Source organism: Anastrepha obliqua, chromosome 1 (genome assembly GCF_027943255.1).
Source record: "Anastrepha obliqua isolate idAnaObli1 chromosome 1, idAnaObli1_1.0, whole genome shotgun sequence".
Lineage (NCBI taxonomy): Eukaryota > Metazoa > Arthropoda > Insecta > Diptera > Tephritidae > Anastrepha > Anastrepha obliqua.
In genome coordinates this window covers 31975934-31993462 of record NC_072892.1, presented here as the reverse complement: position 1 = coordinate 31993462, position 17529 = coordinate 31975934, and the positions used below count along the sequence as shown (strand labels likewise).

The following is a 17529-nucleotide window of genomic DNA, read 5'->3' as shown; positions in this document are numbered from 1 at the left end:
CTGTCACTCCAGTAGTATTCCAAACACCTTCTACAGGGAGTGTTTATGCTGCTACAACAACAACATTGTACTTTTTAATATATACTAATTATATTACATTATCTAGTTGATAAAATCGCTCGTATTTTTCTGGGGTTATTGTGGATGAAAGAAATAGTGGAGATATTACAATATTTTCGAACCTTCTCAACCCAACTCAGCAGTTCGGTACTGGGTATTTGTTCTCACATTGTTTTGGCAATCGTTTCTGATCTTTCCAACGCAAAGGAAGCCTTCCTCTTCCTCTCCTACCAGCACATTGAATACTTTTCAGAGCCGTAGCGTTCTTATCCATTCGGACAACATAACAGCCAGCGGAGCCGCTGGATCTTTATTCGCTGCGCCATGTCTATGCTGTCGTAAAGCTCATACAGCTCATTGTTGCATCGCCTGCAATACACGCCGTCGCCAAAGTGCAAAGGTGCAAACATTTTCCGAATAATCTTTCTCTCGAAGCACTCCAAGGGACGCCTCATCGGATATTGTCATTGTCCAAGCTTCCGCACCATACGTTACGACGGGCATGATGAGAGCCTTGTAGAGTATTAGTTTCGTTCGTCGAGAGAGGAATTTACTTTTCAATTGCCTACTTAGTTCAAAGTAGCATAGAGCACTTGTCAAAAGAGACTCTGCGTTGGATTTCAAACCTGATATTATTATCGGTGTTAATGCTGCTTCCTAAATAAGCAAAGTCTCTTACAATCTCGAAATCATAACTGGCAACAGTGACGTGGGTGCCGATACATGAGTGCGCCTATTGTACTTCGCCTAGGAAGTACTTCGGTTTGTCCTCGTTCACCACCAGACCCATTCGCTTTGCCTCCTTATCCAGTTTGGAGAAGGCAGAACTAACTGCGTGGTTGTTAAGTCCCGATGATGTCAATACCTCGGCATACGCCAACAATTGTGCGCTCTTATAAAAAATTGTTCCTGAGCGTTTAAGTTCTGCGGCTCGCACAAGCTTCTCTTGCATCATGGAAAGAAATCACATGAAAGTGTCTGTCTGTCTAAAACCTCGTTTGGTATCAAATGCCTCGGAGAGGTCTTAAACGATTCTGACGGCGCTGCTGGTATTGAGCATCACCTTGCATAGCCGTAATAGTTTTGCGAGGATATCAAATTGAGATAGTGCGGCATATAGACAACTCCCTTTCGTGCTGTCGAATGAGGGTTTAAAATCGACAAAAATATGTTGTGTGCGGATTCTCCTTTCATGGGTCTTTTTCAAGACTTGGCGTATGAAGTGCAATCAGTTGGTAGTTGGCACAGATTGCATAATCGCCCTCCTCGTAGATCGGGCAGAGCACACTTAAATTCTAGCCGCTTATCGTATATTGCTTATCGTAAATATGCATAAAAATCATTATGAAAAATCTTATAAAATGCGAAAAATTCTAATACGAGTCACATTCATATTTTCGATTTATTCTGTTATACAAATCTAGTTGTAAATCTAGGAAAAAACAAAAATTAGGAAAATCTAATTTGCAAATGCACATAAAATCCCTCCTCTTTGCCCCGAGCGTTAACAAGTGGCGAATAGATGAAGCAACTGGTATAATTAAACATATCTTGGATTTACTAGGTTTGCTCTTTAACTATAGTGAAAAAGGAAATTGTGGGGGGACTTCGGCTGCCACGCCATTCTGCCGAATTCTGCACGATCATTTCACACACTCGTCCAATCAGTCCAAGGATGATAGCTATCAGGTTTGCTCATTAAGTATGGTGAAAAAAAAACTTTCACTAAGCTAAAGCTAAATTTTGTGAAAGACAAAACGAATGACGTCGACATATCTGTCAAATTCGCTCAAAGCGGAATAAGTGCTGCTAGGTAGTACACCTCTAAAAATCTGTTCACCACGCAATCAGTCGTTGTTTAGACGGCAACGAAGTGCCATTGGTTGATTTCTTCGTATATCACTAACACAATCTCAGTTTTTTCGTAAGCACACTCCAAGTGATGCCAGTCCATCAGCTTTTTCTGTCAAATTCGCCTTTAAAATTTTGCTAAAAGGTCTCAAATTTAAAATCTTCACCAAGGCCTAAAATTACATTTTTTTAATAAAATAATGAGTTATTTCAGTTTTATGAGGTATAAACACCGGTCGCCATAGAGAAATGGGTTGGTGCGTGACTACTATTCGGAGTGCGTATGTTCGAATCTCCGTGAAACATAAAAATTAAGAAACAGTTTTATCTAATAGCGGTCGCCTCTCGGCAGGCAATGGCAAACCTCCGAGAGTATTTCTATTTCTGCCATGAAAAATCTTCTCATAGAAAGCCATTTGCTATTCGGAGTCGGCTTAAGACTGCAGGTTCCTTCATTTGTGGAGCAACATCAAGAAGCACGCCACAAATAGGGGAAGAGCTCAGCCAAACACCCAAAAAGGGTGTAAGCGACAATTGTATATACAGTAGGTTCTGTTTTTATGCGGTAGATACGTTCCGCAAGAAACAGCATAAAAAAAGCTACTAGTTCTATAGTAAAACTATAGATACGTTTCAAATGCTAAAACCGCATAAATCTGAAATAATGTAATCAAATCGCATAAAAAAGAGCACTAGTCCCATATTATAACTATAGATACGTTCCATAGACCGCATGAATCTGTGATGAGTTTTTGCTTAGCTGGTTTAGAATCTTGTTTATATGTACAATTCCCGATAGGTCGACATGCATTTTGTAATTTAAAAAAAACCGCACTATTTCAAAACCGCATAAAAAAAAGCCGCATAAAAACAGAACCTACTGTATATATTATATATATAACTCGCTAACGGCGCATCTTGCTCGACAACTTTGTTGTTGCTTTCACATAAAAATTTTTCGTCAAGTGAGTCGGAGCAGAGAAGTGGCGAATAGAAGAGACCTAAAACTAAACACAATTCGTAAATACTGTATAACTAACGCTATTTTCATTTAAATGCCTTTGGATTCACCAAAAATAATTAGTATTCAATATTATTTTCTTTCATTAATTAATTAATTAATTAATTTTCTTTCATTAATAGTTTTTACGGAAGCTGAATCGACAGGAACGTGTTGTGGAAGAAGTTAAATTGGTATTGAAGCCGCGTTTCAACAAGAAACAAATTACAAAAGATGACTACAAGGAAATTATGCGACGAGCTGTGCCAAAGGTTTGTGAAAAAATGACAAAGTCCAATAATTTTTCAACTTAATTTAATCATTACATTTTTACAATACTTTCTCATCTCCAGATCTGTCATAGCCGTTCGGGCGAGATAAATCCACACAAAATCAAAAATCTCATCGACGCCTACGTGAGGAAGTTCCGTGCAAAGCACAAGAAATTGAATCTCCTCAACACAGGACAGGTCAGCAGCGCAGTCAAGTGTGCTGCCTACCTGAAGAAGCTGTAAGCGAATGCCAATCGTGCGTCGAACACGATGCACGACCCCACATAACGTAACATACATACATACATATAGTGTGTAAGCGAATAAACTGAGATGGGTACGTAGAACACACAAAAGCATACGAAAGCTAACGACTCCAGTACTGTACTAATGGACGATTTTTTGCTTTCACAGATCAAAGGAAACCGGAGCAGCTTTTGCATGCAGTTCATACGTTAGATTCATATAGGCATACCCTTGCACTAGCGACACACACATACACACTCACACGCTTATACAAGCAAACATTCTTGCATGTATATGCGCGTTTCTAGGTTATAATGACCGAGCGGCATATACTCTTGGGATGTATAAACATATGTAGGTCCGCAAAGCAAAAAAAAAAAGAACCGTAGAAAATTTGGAGTTGGGCGTAGTTAAAATATGAAACATTGAGTGTAAACATAATTTTAGATTTAAACAAATTTTGGCAATTATAAAATACTAAAAATTTTAAAAGAACATTATTGTAAACAATTATCTTGCTTTTGAATTAAATATATCGATTACTAGTTTCAGCGACACATGGAATGAAGTTAGCTGTTTATTTATTGGATTGGCATAATATAAAATATTTTACATACACACTACTTATATATATTTATACTTTTATTTTCTCAATTGTATTTCAAACTAAACTCCCATAAGGAATACCAATAGTAATAGTAAAATACCTGTTATGCAAACCATACAAATGTATTGTATACTTTTAAGACCACCTTCGAAACATCTGTGCTTCAAACAAATGTATTTACATTTATTATATCCCTTATATACTGCTTTTACGAATCCTTATGTCAAAGCAATTTTTTTATTATTTTTATTAATTGTACCACTCTTTTGCTGTAACGCAGCTTTATTGACAGAACAAGCGAAGTCTCCTGCCACAACGTTTCATATGATTGCAGAAGTTTTGAAATTCAGTAAATTGTATAAGTATATATGTATAATAAAAATAAAATATTAAAACAGAACTGCATTTATTTCATTGGCAACCTAATCGCTTGGAAAGAATATCACAAAGGACGAATTTTTGATTCTCGCCCAAGTGTGGCCTCTCTATGAGCAACCATTTCAACCTTGGAAAGAATGAGTGGAGAAATCTACCATAAACACTGACCTGACTTCTAATCTTTAATCTTTTACATTTTCTAATCTAATTGATTGGAAAGGACTGAAAGGAGAAATCTGAAGATCTGTCAAATTTTCGTTCAATGTATCGTTACAGAATGGCTCGAAGTTGGACGGAAGTGTTGATGCGGGAGGAATATTCTGTGAGGAGTTCCCCATCGAGCTCAAATTTAGGCTTCCAGACGACTGTAGTGTTTTCCAAGCGGAAGTAGCCGCAATTAAGGAAGCAGTGGATTATCTGCTTACCTCTGTAATTACTGTGAAGGACGTAAATATCTACTCCGACAGCCAAGCGGCAATTAGAAAGGGAGTGTTGGGCTCATTGTTTGTGTGCTCGAAATTGGTCGGGGGGGCGGGGGGAAAGTCTGACCAATTTCGAACACACAGGTCGGGGGCGGGGGGGAATGTCTGACCAATTTCGAACACACAAATGTTCGAATGTCTCTCGACTGCATCCAAATGCTTCGATATTGGGCTCTTTTTTTTGTGGGTGAGGTAAAGTTCAAAACAGCTTCGCATTTACAGCGACCGTTGTTGTTGTTGTAGCAGCAATACTGGCGACTAACGAAAGTGCTACAACAACAACAACCATCGTCAACTGCGTCGAATGGTGTGGCCGCTAAAACGATCCCTCCTCTTCTTCTGGGGAGACTCCCTCCCCGGAACTACTTTATGCATTTACTTCGGGATAGCCCAGAACGGCTCATCATCATCATCACAACGGCATAGAGGAAAACTACTGGGCTAATGAGCTGGCTAGACAGGGGACCCTGGAGAGGATTGGGGTTGCCTTGAGAACCTGTCATCTATTCCTATAAAGATGGGTCTCGCGTTAACTCAGAGAGCGCTGGACTAATGCGCAAACGTGCAAAGTCGTGAGATTCTTCTGACCACGGGTAGATCGGGGCGCTTGAGGGATACTAAATCCGCAGTTCTCGAATTTGGTAGGAATCCTTACCGGACACTGTCTGTGAGGTGTCCTTGCGGTGAGACTTGGGATTGTGGCACGAACAAATAAACGCTGATGATAACATATAAGGCAAACTGGCCATTATTAAACAGAGTTCGTAAATACTTATCATTGATGAGTAAAATATCCCTCATTCAGCTGATAAAAACTCAATTCAGTGCATTTTGTTTTGAGTTTTTCATTTCTGGTTAAAACCAAACAAGAGAGCATCAGTTATTTTTTGAAACAGCGAAAAAAGCATTTATTAACATTCCTCTTTCGACATTCTTTTAACATGCGCTCTTTGAAAGCATCAACCGAATTGAGTGTTCGCTAGCTTATTCTCTCCTCTCAGATTATTTAAAAATGATAAACTCTCTTCAACAATAGCAATCATTTTGTATGCTCAGTGAGTTTTCTTTGAAAGCATCATTTTTTATCACTCTTTTATATTGACACATTTTCCTACTTGAATTTCTATCGCCGTTAGTTTTTATTAAAGCATTTTTGTGGCTAGTTTGCGTTTGCACGTGTTTCGCGTGTGTAAAAAGTATAAAAAATGGGCAGATTTTCCAGCTGTTTATCAAATTGAATGAAAGTTTATTCAAAAGTACAGATTTTGACGAACCGAACGTGGATCAGTCTTAAAAAATATATTTAATCGACTTTCATTAAATTCAATGAACCTCAACTTTAATGAATTTTCTTTTACTTTCTTTCTTTGAAATTCTTTGAAATGTTTATTTTCATATAAGTTTTATTTAATATTTATATTTAAAAAAAAATAAATGACATAAACTTCACTATTCTCGCAAAGTATTACTTTCATTAAATAAAGCAGAAATTGGGTAGGGTATGCTCGAAATGCATATTTATAATTCAGCACTGCAAAAGGGACAATATTGAATATCAAATTACTTATCATTGATAAATTCATATAAACTTGAGATCAAATAAAGAGCGCATCATTTACAAAACTCGGGGGATGAAAACAAAGCGAATGCTCACAGAACGACGAGCACTCTTTGTATACAAACAAATGAGTAATAAAAGTGTTTGAGGAGTTTACGCAAAATAGATCCTCTCAATGATTTACTCAGAGAATATTTTGTATGAGTTGTATTGCTTTTGGTGATAGCTTGAAAGAGTAAGAGCGAATTTTGAGCGCTCTACGCACTCTGTTATTAAACCGTGCGGGGACACGGATTAGGATTAGAAAAACATAGTGGATGAAGCTACAGATTTGTCAAAAAAGCGTACTCAGTACCGCAACGGGATGCCTTGTAATGTGCGAAGAGCATCAACTCCATAATGGCGGGTGCATAACAGTTTCTGCACGGAATTTATTATAGGAACCACTACAACTGAAACCTGCTTAACAACGAGATACATTTCTAACATACCAGAAGCCATCTTTTCGAACAAACTGACTGGATCCAAAAATTGATTTGATCATCACTGGACTTGACGATGGCCTTAAACTATATTCAACGAGAGACGATCGCCAATTCTCGTCCCATTAAAGCCGTAGTCTGAGTTCAGTCATATATTCGTTCCTACGATAGATGGTTTTACGCTACCGGAACAATCAGGCTAAGGATTGCATTCCAGCAGCACTCTCCCACATGATCGATGTTTATACTATACTGTTACAACAACAATAACCAATCACCTATTGCTTACGAAGAGCCTCAGCTGCTTCTTTATACCCTAATGAAACCGGTTAAGCTCATATCCATTCCAAATCGAGCCCGAGACACTTAAAATATGTGCATAGGTCCCGGTTGTGAAGGAGACCCGCATAACGTCAACTAATCTCGTCACTTGCCGCCACAAACCGACGCTTCTAACATTCCTTCTCCAATGGTTTGAATCCGTCACAACAGCTTGTTGGTTGCTCTCAACGACTACAACTGGTGTACAAATGAACCAAGGCAGGATTTTGATAAGCTGTTCATCATCATCATCATGCATTACACTACAGCTCGGTGCGAGTCTTAGTTTCCTCCACAAATTTTCTTTATACATCTCGGTCCATAGCCATACTACGGTGGTTGGTCGCTTCTATGCTTTTGGGATCGCCCTCAACGTTGTCTAATCAACTCTTCCGCTGTCGCCCTGCATCCAAAACTTTGCGAGATATTCTTTCATCTGGTATTCTGCAAACGAGTCCTAGCCATCGGATGCGCTGCGATTTAACAAACCTCACGGCGTTTTCGCCTTGTAGGAATTCCTCTAGCTCGTTACTATAACTGATTGGATAAGTTGTTACAACAACAAAATCAAAGCTGATGATCCACGGCAACCAACACAATTCCAGCGTGCTGATATTTTATTAACTCTGCGCGCCGAGCTTGGCATTCAATCGAAGTGTCAAGTAGTCACTGAAAAATTGAGCGAATGCGAATAAGATTTGGTCGAAACATTGACGCTTTCCAGGCAAATATGCTAATTAGATTTGGATGCGGAAAATCACTCAATGCTACTGTTTGCTAAGAAGCCAAACAAGTGGAAACGTTGGTGGGCGCATTGAAAACACCTGCAGTGCCCTAAGTGTGAACTAAGAAGTAAAAGATAATTTAATTTTTTTTTTAAATTAAAATTTTCGTTTAATTTACTTTCTCTAGGGATTCATGAATGCAAATTTACTGTCCCACAGTATTTTTACTTTTAAAATTATTGTGGTGTATAAAAATCTATACAAAAAAATATAAATTGATAAATCCAGCTCCCATTCCAGAAATTTATGTATTTACATATTTACATTTAAGTTTTTAATTTTTTAATTCAGTAATAAAAAAAAATAGCATGCGTAATAAAACCCAAAAAAAAATGTATTACAGTTTAGTATCTCCAGGCATACGCACAGACATATATTTTAATATACATCAGGCGGAACTTTGCCTCTCGTCTTTCTCATAACAGCAAAAATAGCGACAGTGTCGAGTGTAGTGCAGCAGTTAAGAATTTGAGTGTCTTTCACTGCATTCCATTCCATCAGCGTTTAGCAGTCAGTTTACATTGCATTTTCATTGCACTTTGCGTTTTTGTTCAAAATAATTCAATAAAAATTAAAACAGCTTCCACAAATCACAAATAAGCCATAGGCCAAGCATGGACGACTACGAAAATCAAAGTAAGTCTAGTTCCGTAACTCAAATTAAAAGTAAAAATCAAACAAAATTTTCTTTCCGCTGCACGTAGGTATTGTAAGCGATGCGAATCGTGGCGTTGGCTTGATGAGTGGTGGCCCCCATGGCCGCAACGAGAACGCCTCTTCTTTTGGTGTTGTGAAGGTCGGTGGTTGGCGATATGAGGATTCCACGCGTTACATTGGTGAATGGGATCAGCGTGGCCAGAAGCATGGCGTTGGCCATTTACAGTTTCCCGATGGCACACGCTACGATGGACAATTCCACGATGGACTGAGTCATGGAAAGGGCTGTCTTTGGTTCTCGGATGGTGCCAAGTAAGCAAAAATCTAACACTTGCATTAGCAAAAAATTTCAATAATTTTTGTTTGTTATTTACTAGATACGAAGGTGAATTCATGCAGGGCTGGTTTCACGGTTACGGCATATTTTGGCGCTCCGATGGCATGAAGTTTGAAGGTGAATTTCGTGGTGGAAAGATCTGGGGGCTTGGCCTGCTAACGTTTCGCGATTTCACACACGGCTTTCCGCGCAATGAAGGCTTCTTTCAAGACTGCCGTTTGGTACGTAAACAACGCTGCCCAGACGTGGTGCAGCGCGCGCAGAAATGTGCCCTAATGGCGCGTTCGCAATGTGACCATCCGTATTAGCGTTAAGCATGCATGCATATGTACAAAAGCATACAAACATACACATCCACTTTCGACGATCTGATCACAAATATAAACGTTTTCATGACAGGCGGTACCGCCATGCACATGCACACATTCATATGTATGAATGGGGACAGCAACCGCTCCAGCAGATCTTTGGCAAAGTGCATACGTTTTTGAAATTGTTCATATTGTTACAATAACAATAATTTATTCGCATTGTGGTTTTCGAATAAACGTTGAGTATACTAACCATAAAAAAATGGGTTTTTTTTGTTTTTCTTTACTTTTTTTTTTTTTTTTTTTTGGTTTTCTAGTTTATTTAATAATTTCTTGTAAAATGTGTTTACAAATTAAAATCGCTGGTTTTTTTAAAACACTTGCGCGCTTGCACAAACACACATTACATACATGCGCGTATGTATTTGTTGGTTTTGTTGTCTATTTTGCTACTATGTTATTGTACTTGTCTATATGAATTGTAGAGTGTATCCATGGATGATAGAGTACTCAATCCGCCTTGGAGTGTATCCAACTCGAAAGAGCAAAAACAAACAAAAAACGAAGTTCGCTTTTATTTGATGCTCAGCAGCTGCCACTTGTCCGCCTAATAATTAGCGTCGCTTGTACCGACCATATACCAGGCATTCCTCGTGCGCACAGCTGTGTTGCGTACCAAGCGCTTATGATCATCTAAGGCGGACGCCAGTTCCAGCACAACGTCGATTTTATGCGTTAACAAGACATGGGTCGAATATTTGGTAATGTCGTGCAGAAGATTTAGAGCTCCGATGCGCACTTTCTGAAAGTTAAATTTAAAAGGAAGTAAATATTTAGCAATTAAGTGTTTATTTCAAGAAAAAAAAGGAAATTATTAACTCTTTCGCATCATTCGACGAAATAATTCATGAACAAAAACTCTCTCTTATCACCGAGAACGGAGTAGCCCGCGCGAACAAAAACTCTTTCTTATCATAAAACAAACTCACTCTCTATTTCAATAAATAATTTTTTAGTTAAAGTTTGAGAAAAATACATAATTTTGGTAATCCTGTAACATTCATTTTCATTAGAACAAACAGTAAAGGTCTTGGCGACGCAGTGAAGTCTTGGAGACGCTCGCGCACTTCGAGTGGTGTTCCAAACGGGTTAAATAAAACAAATTGAAAACTACCTAAAAATTTACAGGACACCAAATTATTTTCTACAGATAATTGCAGGCTAAATAGCCATATGCACTGTATAGACTCAGAATATGGTCCACCCACTGCTGTCGTTTTTACGATCAATCGCCGGAAATTCCAACCCACCTTCTTTTCGAATGCGATGCCAAATAGCGCGAAGAAGGAATATACATCTCGGCCTGGTGCCAGAAAAAAGGTCATGGTGAAAAGATGTTTACCAAGTGTGACCAATAACGGGCTTTCACAGAATCAGCTGATGGGCTGACGTAGCTGAAGTTATGAATCAGTTTGTTTATGAAAAAACTGAGACCGTGGTAGTGATATTCTGTGTTGATTACACAGTCTACACTCATGGTGAAAAGATTTCAAAGATGAGCTCTTTAACAGACCGTTAACCGGCTCTCAGCGAAATCGACAGAATCAGCTAATGGGCTGACGCCACTTGAGGTGTGTTTACAAAAAAAAACTGACATTGCCTTAGTGATATACGAACAAAAAATCAACCAATGAAACTTCTTTGCCGTCAGAACAACGATTGATGGGACGAGTGTGTTAATATGTGTGGAATTATCGTGCAGATTTCGGCTAGCAATAAGATTGTGTTGGTGATATACGAAAAAGGATTGGACGTGCGCGTGAATATGTGTGAAATAAGTAGGCAGAATTCAGCTGCCGCCAGCTCTGTGACGTCGCAGCGGAGCTCACACAATTTAATTTTTCACCAAATGGCCCAACCTCGTAAATCTATCTCATCCTTGAAAGCAGGCACCAACACTCAGCTCAACCCGGTTCCATTTTAGCTTTCCTTGAGGAACAGGCTTTGCATGAGGTATTGTGCTGAGTAGGAGGCTCAAAAAACCTTTAGGTCGAAGTGCAAACCTCCAATTATTCCTCTAGTATCTATTCTATGATATTATCTAGATCGGGCAATAGAAAATCCTAATGTGTACACTTGGTACCACTATGGATCAATTTCTGGTCTATGTGCGATCTACAGTATCAACCAAGTCCAACCTAACCTAACTTAACCTAATTCTTTACTTCCAACTTCAACCAAATGCTGCTTTTTCCACTTAATAGTTGGGTTCTCTTGCAATTGATATTTTTGGACCTGCCTTAGACAACTGCAGACAACTTTTAATCAAAGTTGTTTCTTTCTTTGTAAGTCAATGGCATTGATAGGCCATAAAATACAGAAAATTCCACTTAAAAAAACTGGTTACCACCACAATCGGTTCTACGTCTAGTTCGGAACGACCCGGATTTATATCCGACCAAGGACTTTCACTCCAGCAGCATTCCCCATAATGTATGGCGAATGTTTATGCTGCTACAACAACATTGGTGGCAAAGCGCATATGAAGGGTGATTAAATTTCAAGGGCCGATGTTGAATGTGAACCACACCTAAACGTCAACGACACCGTTGAACTTCTTTCTTTGGGGTTATAAGTCGATAAGCCAGCAACAATTCAAGAGCTAAAGGATGAGATAATTCGGCACATTAACGACATAGAACTTCAATTATGCCTCAGCGTCATCGAAAATTTGGACCATCGGATGGAGGTGTGCCGCCGAGACCGCGGTGGCCATTTGGCCGATATTTTGTTCCATACGTAACTGAGCCATACCAATATTATCATAATAAAGAGAAATGACTATAATTTCCTAAAAAAATTGTATTTTATTCAAAATCAACACCGTCCCTTGAAACTTAACCACCGTATATGTATGTAGATATGTATATAAATATATGAAAGCATTTAAACCTTTAATTTAGCAAAAGCTTAAAACATTGGTATATTGCCTAATTAATTTTAATAAAAAATAAATAATTGACGCGTACACTTCTGCTAGGTGTTTGGCAGACAGAGGTCCTCCTCCTTGTGGCGTGCATCTTGATGTTGTTCCACATATGGAGGGACCTACAGTTTTAAGCCGACTTCGAACGGTAAATTGTTCTTATGAGAAGCTTTTTAATGACAGAAATACACTCGGAGGTTTGCCATTACCTGCCGAGGGTCGACCACTTTTAGAAGAACTTGTTCTATCAATTTGCATGTGTTTCATGCACTGAGATTCGAAACTACCTACTTTCAAATGGTAGTCACGCACCAACCCATTTGGCTACGGTGGCATACAATTGTAAACATTAAAGTTAGAGGCACGGAACAAAGTTGCTCATAATATAGCCATCAACCCATTTCTTACATTGTCAATTTGGTCTCAAAGAGTTATTTCACCGAGGTACAAATTTCTTTTCTTTCTACGCTATTTCTTGGTACTGCTATTACGTCACACCTGATACACATGGACACCCCTTTTGAGGTGTGTTAAGAGTTCAATTCAATTCATAGGCACCTACATTCATTTTACATTAAAAAAAAATATATATATATCGCACCCACCATTGAGTTTTGGTATTTTGCTAACCGCAAGCAGCTCGGTATTATATGATTCAAGTGTCTAAGAATGTATTCATCGCGATCCGCAACAAAACGCCCACAAATATTTAGAGAATAGCAGAGCACAGCTGTGTGGTTAAGCTCAAGCGATTTGAAGAGCAGCGGACCAATCTGAAAGCAAATATTAAAATTAATTTTTGATTTAAAAAAAAAAACAAATCCACAATTGATAAAAATAAACCTTTTCCAGATGCATCTTTTGCACAGCGTATGGCGCGCTTTGCAACACATAAATAAAAGCAATCAGATGACGTTCGGAATGTGTTTCCAACTTATCGCCCAACTTTATCAAAACCACATTGAAAAGCTTCTGTTTGTAAAGAAATTTTACTTTAGTTAAAAATAGTTCATCATAGTCCGCAGCGATTATTTCAAACGCTACAGTTGCAGCTGTGCCCAAGGTGGGATGGTCCAATAATTCGGCGAGCTGCAATGGTAAAAGTTAATTAATGACCAAAAATCATTTTCTCCTTTGTATGCTCACTGTCTCAATTATTTCCGCTGTTAGGTCGTTACCGGCTACAATGAGGCCTTTGGCCAACCACGCCAAAGTCTCTACAGACAATGCGTTTTCTTCTTTTATTTTTGTCCTCAATAGTGCCAGAGTCTTAACTAAATTGTCACGATTTTGTTCATTCTCTTCTATCCGATTAACCAGGCTGCAGAGCAGCTGACGTGCAACTGTACGGAGGTTTTCCTTATTATCACCGACTTCATCAACGCTAAGCGACAGTTGCGTCAAATCGTTCAGTAGCCACTCAAGGAAGTCATCCAGACATATTTCTTGATGTAAATGACCCAGTAGCCCTTTGGCGACATACAAATGTGCGGCAGACTGCAGTTTTAGCTGCGAAAGGTACTCAGTTGTAATTATATATTGTTCCGAAACAGACAAATGCTGTTGAATGCGACAAAGCGCAGCTGCGATTTGCTCAAGCGCAGGTATACTAAGTGGTGCATTTCCCAAAGCTAATGTCACAAGCTTATCAATAAGGCAGTTATTGGTCTGTAGCTCAACGATTAGACGCGTATCATTGCTGTTCAATAGCATGTTAAGCGCTTCAAGAGCGATTAATTGCACATCGCTGGGTATGTCTTGACCAAAGCAATAGTGCCACAACAAATCGAGTACACGCGACGTGAAGGCCGCTTGCACCACTAATTTCAGTAGATGCTTAAAAATTTTCCTTTTTACAAAATTTGGGTAGATAGCGAAATTACGAGTGAGCACATCGATGCAATTTGACTGCACTTCGACAGGATGACAAGCACCGAGCAATTCTAGTAATTCCACGCACTGAAGATCGAGCGAATCGTGTGTGATCAGCTGTAGAAGAACTTTGTAAAGGAGTGCACGATTTGATTCATTGATCAAAGGCATACTTTCGGTAAGTACACTCAGCGCTGCGTGTTTTAAATCAATATTTTGCTCTGCGGCATCGGTATCTATGTTAGCACGCAGCACGCCAATAATATCTAGATGAATTGCGTCGCACGTAGCCTTGTTCAGCTGCTCTGCACAATCTCGTATAGCAACAATTTTGAAAAGTTGTGCTATAATCGCATACACTTTGATACGTTGGTCCTCGTTGTAAGTATTAGTTGACAATACCGCTTTGTCGCCCCCGCCGTCAATACTTTGGGGTTTTGTGCTTAGTTTCAGCAAAAATGTGTTAAGTATCCGTTCGCCAGCGAAAATCGGATCACCTGCGACACAAACCAATGCAATAGCTGTCGATGGATTGTAGAGACGTTGATTGACGTCGCTTAAATGCGGCAAAATTGCACCCAAAACAGTGGTTTGGTAACTATGGCTAATTTCTGGCGTTGAGTGAGCTTGCTCTAAAATTGTACGCAATACGATGAGGCCAGCAGAAACAACGTCCGTATTATCGCCACCAGGGAATATTTCGGTCTTTAGAGCTGCCCAGATGACATCAAAATGCTGAGACAATAATTTTGCAGGAAACTTAATTGCCGATTTGCGCTATAATTTAAAGTTTTAAATTTAAAGAATAATATGAATAATTCAAAGATAGCCAACCAATAGTTCCAACGAGTCCAATTTGGCAACCACCAAATCACTTTCCAGCTTTTCCAACGCCAATGGCACTACCCATTCAATAAATTCAGGCGATGCAACCAAACATTCGCTCAATTTCGCAGCTAACTCGTCACGTGATATATTGCTGGGATCATCGCGACTCGGGGTAAAATCAATGGGAAAATAGCAGGCAAATATTTCAAACATTTCTTCACCCAAATGCAACAGTGAAAAGCGTTTTATCAAATCAGGCATGAACGTGAATATAAAATCCAAATTACGAGGATCACGCTCGCCGTCGATTGAATTTATCAATCCGTACATAAAATCGACACCCATTTGCTTTAGTTCTGTCATACAAATATTAAGCACTTAGAAGTTATTAGATTTCGATTCCATTTACTGCAATTCCTACCTTTTTCATACTGCTCTCCTACGAGTTTTAAGATTTTAAACCACTTTCCTCGTTCACCACGTTGATGAGACTGACAGCTGGTGTGTTTGAAAAATGAATCCAAAATTTTCGGCACACTCTCCGCGGGCAAATCTTTCATTTCTACTAAAGCATGAATACCATCAATTACAGCAGGTAGTACACTATGTTGATCCTTCAGACGATCTGCGTAAAAATCTGCTATGAACTCCAATTGTTTTCTATTTAGGTGGTCCTTTGGTAATTGCCGCAAAACAAACGAAAGTAGCTTTATTCCATTAACGCGTTGCTCTATCGTGGGTGAAGTCAGAGCGAAACCCATTTGCTCCACAACATGCGATACGTCATAAGCCCCTTTGACGATATCTTTACGCGAGAAAAAGTAATTGAAAACCAAGCAATGCATTTCATCAGAAAAGCCACTTACTTGCACTAACACTGGCGGCAGCCTGCTGGAGCGCCGCCTCACTAGCGAACGCTTCCTCTATGCCGTTCTGTGTTAAAGGTGTCATTACGTCTCTCCAAGTGTCAACCGGAAGAGTTGGTAAAATAAGTAAATATTTTTCCTTTCAATAAAAAGGAAGAGTGCGCGTTGTTCAGAAGTGTGCACCAAAAATCATATGTGTTCGATTTGCTGCAGAGGTGAAATGTTATCGCTAGTGATGTGAGAAATCATTGCCGAGAACTATTTTCAAGTACTTATACCCAACGCTAATTCACAAGACTAATTTAGAATTTGTATATATTAACTTTTTTTGCCGTTTTATGCTATGTTCCTACGATACGTACTTCGCTAATAATATCATTTCTATCGATTATGTAAAAAAAGAGACTTAAAACAAAGACATTATTATACGCTGCAATAAGAAAAAGTCTTAGAAACTTGTACAGGTTGGCGAGAAGGCCCATATAGAGATATGGAGCGAGAAGTGCAAATAGTTCCGTGCTTTTCGGGAAAACATCCATTTACTATTAGAAATGGTACAGAAGTTGCAGAAACAAGGATTTGTGTACGCGATGGTGGAGGTGAAAACCAAAATGTTAACTTCACCGTATTTAGAAGATGCAGTTGATTCAATTTTTGCAACTGCTTGTCATAGAGATAGAACAGCTATTCAGAAGAGTGTGTCGTCTACTCAAAAATCCCTAGGTTTTCAGCAACATCAATGACATATAAGTTTGTTCAACAAGTTTTTTGCTTTTTCTGGTTATTATTCACCGTTTGTTAACTTTATTTTTTTTGTATGGTTTACTCTTTCGTTTGGGTGACAGCTAATTTAGATAAAATTCGGACAAAGAAGATAACGATTTGTTCGTAATTCTCAAGATAATTGAAACTGAAGTACTTACAAATGAGTACTTACATCGATTATAAAAAATTAAAAGAAAGACATAGCGGTTAAAAATTAACTACATATAAGGAGTGTACATGGTAAAAAATATAAATACCTTGAAAGAGGTCAACGCATATATAGTTTACAGGTTTTTTGATCTTCGAATGTTGCCTTATTGCAGCGGAACCGGTTTCTCAATATTCAGTTATTTATTTTCTTTTAACAAAAAATATAAAAAGAGTCATAAATTAAGAATAGCTGAATGGGTGATTGTGGCCTTCTGAGCATAAACTAAGAAAGAGAAGAAGAGCAATTTATTTGTTTAGTTTTTGAATTAAAAAAAATCATACTTCGGCAAAGGATATATTTCTTTATCTTAATGTTGCAATTAGCATGGAGACTTACTAAATATATTTTTGAATAAAATTATTTATTTTAAGTAAGTTCTCGCCGCTCTTGTTATGTTATTGAATGATTGTTAACGTTTTCTTTATAATTCAGTGACCATGCGTTTATGATGTCATAACAAAAGCAACTGGTTGTCCAACTCAAACCAAAAGAGATAACGAAACGGCCGGCATGTAATAGGCCCGTCACAATGGGTCATTCAGTTTTGGTCAAGGCGTATCTATAGAAGGTGGTGTGTTTAGAGTATTTGATTCTTCCGCTTCCATTCGTCTTTAATTTAGAAATGCCAGCAAAATGACGAAAAGTTGTTCTTGT

The 17529-nt window shown here is 38.6% G+C and overlaps 3 protein-coding genes across 4 annotated transcripts in view; 2 read left to right on the top strand and 1 right to left on the bottom strand.

Annotated features, from left to right (window-relative positions):
* Window positions 1-4436, top strand: part of LOC129236072 (uncharacterized) — a 58517-nt gene extending 54081 nt beyond the window's left edge. For both annotated transcript variants that reach the window (XM_054870265.1, XM_054870263.1), the window contains exons 6-8: window positions 3055-3183; window positions 3265-3520; window positions 3598-4436. In XM_054870265.1, coding sequence (XP_054726240.1) covers window positions 3055-3183; window positions 3265-3426 — 291 coding nt within the window. In that variant the 3' untranslated portion in view covers window positions 3427-3520; window positions 3598-4436. The remainder of the gene's footprint in view (window positions 1-3054; window positions 3184-3264; window positions 3521-3597) is intronic.
* A 4078-nt stretch (window positions 4437-8514) lies between these two features.
* LOC129235753 (MORN repeat-containing protein 4 homolog) lies at window positions 8515-9442 on the top strand. The gene is made up of 3 exons (XM_054869776.1): window positions 8515-8678; window positions 8747-9011; window positions 9077-9442. Exons 1-3 carry the CDS (start codon window positions 8657-8659, stop codon window positions 9342-9344), a joined length of 555 nt encoding a protein of 184 aa, XP_054725751.1. The 5' UTR covers window positions 8515-8656; the 3' UTR covers window positions 9345-9442.
* A 210-nt stretch (window positions 9443-9652) lies between these two features.
* On the bottom strand, window positions 9653-16106 carry LOC129235749 (MMS19 nucleotide excision repair protein). The gene is made up of 7 exons (XM_054869771.1): window positions 15900-16106; window positions 15455-15838; window positions 15040-15389; window positions 13480-14982; window positions 13177-13422; window positions 12939-13106; window positions 9653-10149 (listed from the first exon to the last, which is right to left on the bottom strand). Exons 1-7 carry the CDS (start codon window positions 15982-15984, stop codon window positions 9955-9957), a joined length of 2931 nt encoding a protein of 976 aa, XP_054725746.1. The 5' UTR covers window positions 15985-16106; the 3' UTR covers window positions 9653-9954.
* Between the last annotated feature and the right edge of the window lie 1423 nt (window positions 16107-17529).

What these genes read in the sequence shown, in the direction of transcription:
- LOC129235753 (XM_054869776.1), top strand. Translation starts at nt 8,657, where the DNA reads ATGGACGACTACGAAAATCAAA. An exon ending in GGACGACTACGAAAATCAAA is followed by an intron (nt 8,679 to 8,746) that starts GTAAGTCTAGTT and finishes CGCTGCACGTAG; the next exon opens with GTATTGTAAGCGATGCGAAT. An exon ending in TGGTTCTCGGATGGTGCCAA is followed by an intron (nt 9,012 to 9,076) that starts GTAAGCAAAAAT and finishes GTTATTTACTAG; the next exon opens with ATACGAAGGTGAATTCATGC.
- LOC129235749 (XM_054869771.1), bottom strand. Translation starts at nt 15,984, where the DNA reads ATGACACCTTTAACACAGAACGGCATAGAGGAAGCGTTCGCTAGTGAG. An exon ending in AGGAGAGCAGTATGAAAAAG is followed by an intron (nt 15,390 to 15,454) that starts GTAGGAATTGCA and finishes TTTGTATGACAG; the next exon opens with AACTAAAGCAAATGGGTGTC. An exon ending in CAAAATACCAAAACTCAATG is followed by an intron (nt 10,150 to 12,938) that starts GTGGGTGCGATA and finishes TTTAACTTTCAG; the next exon opens with AAAGTGCGCATCGGAGCTCT.